Consider the following 2,127-nt stretch of genomic DNA (forward strand, 5'->3'; position numbering starts at 1 on the left):
TGTTTTGCTGATTGATGTTCTTGTATGTACAGTGTCTTTGAGTATTTAGAAAAGCGCTTTTAAACAAAATGTATTATTATTATTACTACTCTGGCCCCCTGTCCCCTTTAACGGTTGCACGACAGATAACTCCTTTTTGACCCGGTTGCTAGGATACCAACTCATAATCCCGCCTCTTCCCTGAGGAAAACGCTTCTGATTGGTTCCGAGGTTCCTCCCGTCAAGACGACGTACACCAGCTCCCTGCAACGGCGAAGTGAAAGTAAACCAATGATCACATTTGGAGTGATGTGTGTGTGTGTGTTCACGGGAGAATTGGTTGTATGTGAAAATAAATAAATAATGATGTAATGCGTCTAACTCCGAAGTCTTACACAAAGAGGGACATGCTTGTAAGTTACATCTCTTGGTTTTAACGGGGACAGCAGCGCCAGCTTGCTCAGGCGGAGTTACGTTAGTGCTCTCTGCAAGAATCGGAGCTAGCGAATACGAGCTAACAGAGCTAAAGTTAGCTGAAGATGACTTGTGGTTTTGTCCCGCAAGATGTGTTCTCGTCAGGGTATCAACCTACCGAGCAAATTCCTCGGAAGAACACATTGTGCCACTAATAACCGAGTCAGTAGTTACACCGTGGACGTAACGTCAGACGTATTGGTCATGGTTAGCTAGCTCATTGTACTGTTAGCTTTATGGACCTGCAGCTATTCTTAACTCTGAGCTGGCCGCCGTCTGTACAAATTGTCGGTCAGAAACTGAAAGTTAGAGCTTAGGCAAGAAGCTGAATTGAAAGCTGAGACAGCAACTCGCCCCTAAGGAGCTGCCCAAGCCTCATGACCTGAGAGAGTGGACTGAGAGAAGTCCAGAAACACCCCTCTAAGTTTAGAAGTGTAACTTCCGTCCAGGTCTAGACGTCAACAAGGCTTTGTATTTGGCTCATTGTGAAGTCCAGTCACACCTGAACATGGGCACAACTTTATAGGCGTATATCAAATAATTAAAACTGTTGCAGCATTTCAACATATGAATGTTTTTCTTTTCGCAAACAGCTTGTTTTCATTCATCTTGCCTGACTTGTTAAAGATGGATGAAGTGATGGATTCTCAAGAAAGGTAAAGCAGTCATGATAGCAAAATTACTCTGTGTGCTCAAGCCTTTTGTTAAATGTTGGACACATACTTGTCGTGTCTTGCACAATTTGTTCAAAGTGTATTTCTAGGGTGCAAAGTGCACTCTGGGAAAAGGAAAAAAGCCTCATTATGATCATAAGGCCACACTTTGTAGATTCAGTCCGCTAACAGAGCTTTTTCTCACTTTGTTGTCGTTCTGTCCTACTGCAGTGTGACTGCTGAAGTCAAGCCAGAGGATGTAAAGAATGATGCTCCAAAAACAAACGTAGCAGATGGAAAAGATGAACTCTTCTGTGAAGCAGAAAAGCACGACGCTACAAAAGACTGTGCGCTAACGGAGAACACAGAAGATGACACGCCATCTCAGAAGTTGAAGGACTGTGAGTCTGCAGCTGGGCCGGATGAGTCTTCCCTTGCAGACAGCAGGAGTGACACAGCTCAAACAAATTGTTCTAATGGGCAGAAGAGGCCCAGTTCACCTGGTCCTCCCCCTGTTAAAACAACTTGTGTTGCTGCACACTCTCCAAATCCAAAACTCAACCTCTGTCTTAGCATTAGTCCCGGGAAGGGTGTAAGTACGCCCAGTGATGTGGAGATGCTGAGTCCAGACAGCCCCATCCCTAAAACCGTGCCCATCAACAACTCTGCAGACAAGGATCATGAAGGCGGTGCTTGTGCAGAGGACTCTGGCTTTGCAGAGGCTCAGGTAATGGAATCTCAGCAACTTGTCAAAGACTCTGATTCCACATGTTCGGCCAAAGACGGAGTCAGTCTGGTTGCCACGGGAACTGAGGATGCTGAGAAAGCAGAATGCAGTGGCTCGTCTGATAAGAGCCAGGAGTTAATTGGAAGCCAATTAAGTCAACCAGGTTCAACTTTGGAAAGGTACCACTTTTTGTCTTACAGGTTTTGTGTGAAGTCTTAAAAGTTGTTATGTTTTTAACGTTAGGAATATGTTTTTTTTTCGCTATATATATATATATATATTTCAATGACCTTC

General features: G+C 44.3%; 1 protein-coding gene across 1 annotated transcript in view; it reads left to right on the top strand.

Moving 5' to 3' along the window:
- The first annotated feature begins 242 nt into the window (after positions 1–242).
- parga (poly (ADP-ribose) glycohydrolase a) overlaps positions 243–2,127 on the top strand; it is a 25,647-nt gene continuing 23,762 nt past the window's right edge. Inside the window, exons 1-3 of the mRNA XM_035663479.1 lie at positions 243–392; positions 1,047–1,109; positions 1,338–2,012. Coding sequence (XP_035519372.1) covers positions 1,081–1,109; positions 1,338–2,012 — 704 coding nt within the window. The 5' untranslated portion in view covers positions 243–392; positions 1,047–1,080. The remainder of the gene's footprint in view (positions 393–1,046; positions 1,110–1,337; positions 2,013–2,127) is intronic.

This window comes from Morone saxatilis, unplaced genomic scaffold (assembly GCF_004916995.1).
Source record: "Morone saxatilis isolate NCDOM2014 unplaced genomic scaffold, NCSU_SB_2.0 Contig19, whole genome shotgun sequence".
NCBI lineage: Eukaryota > Metazoa > Chordata > Actinopteri > Moronidae > Morone > Morone saxatilis.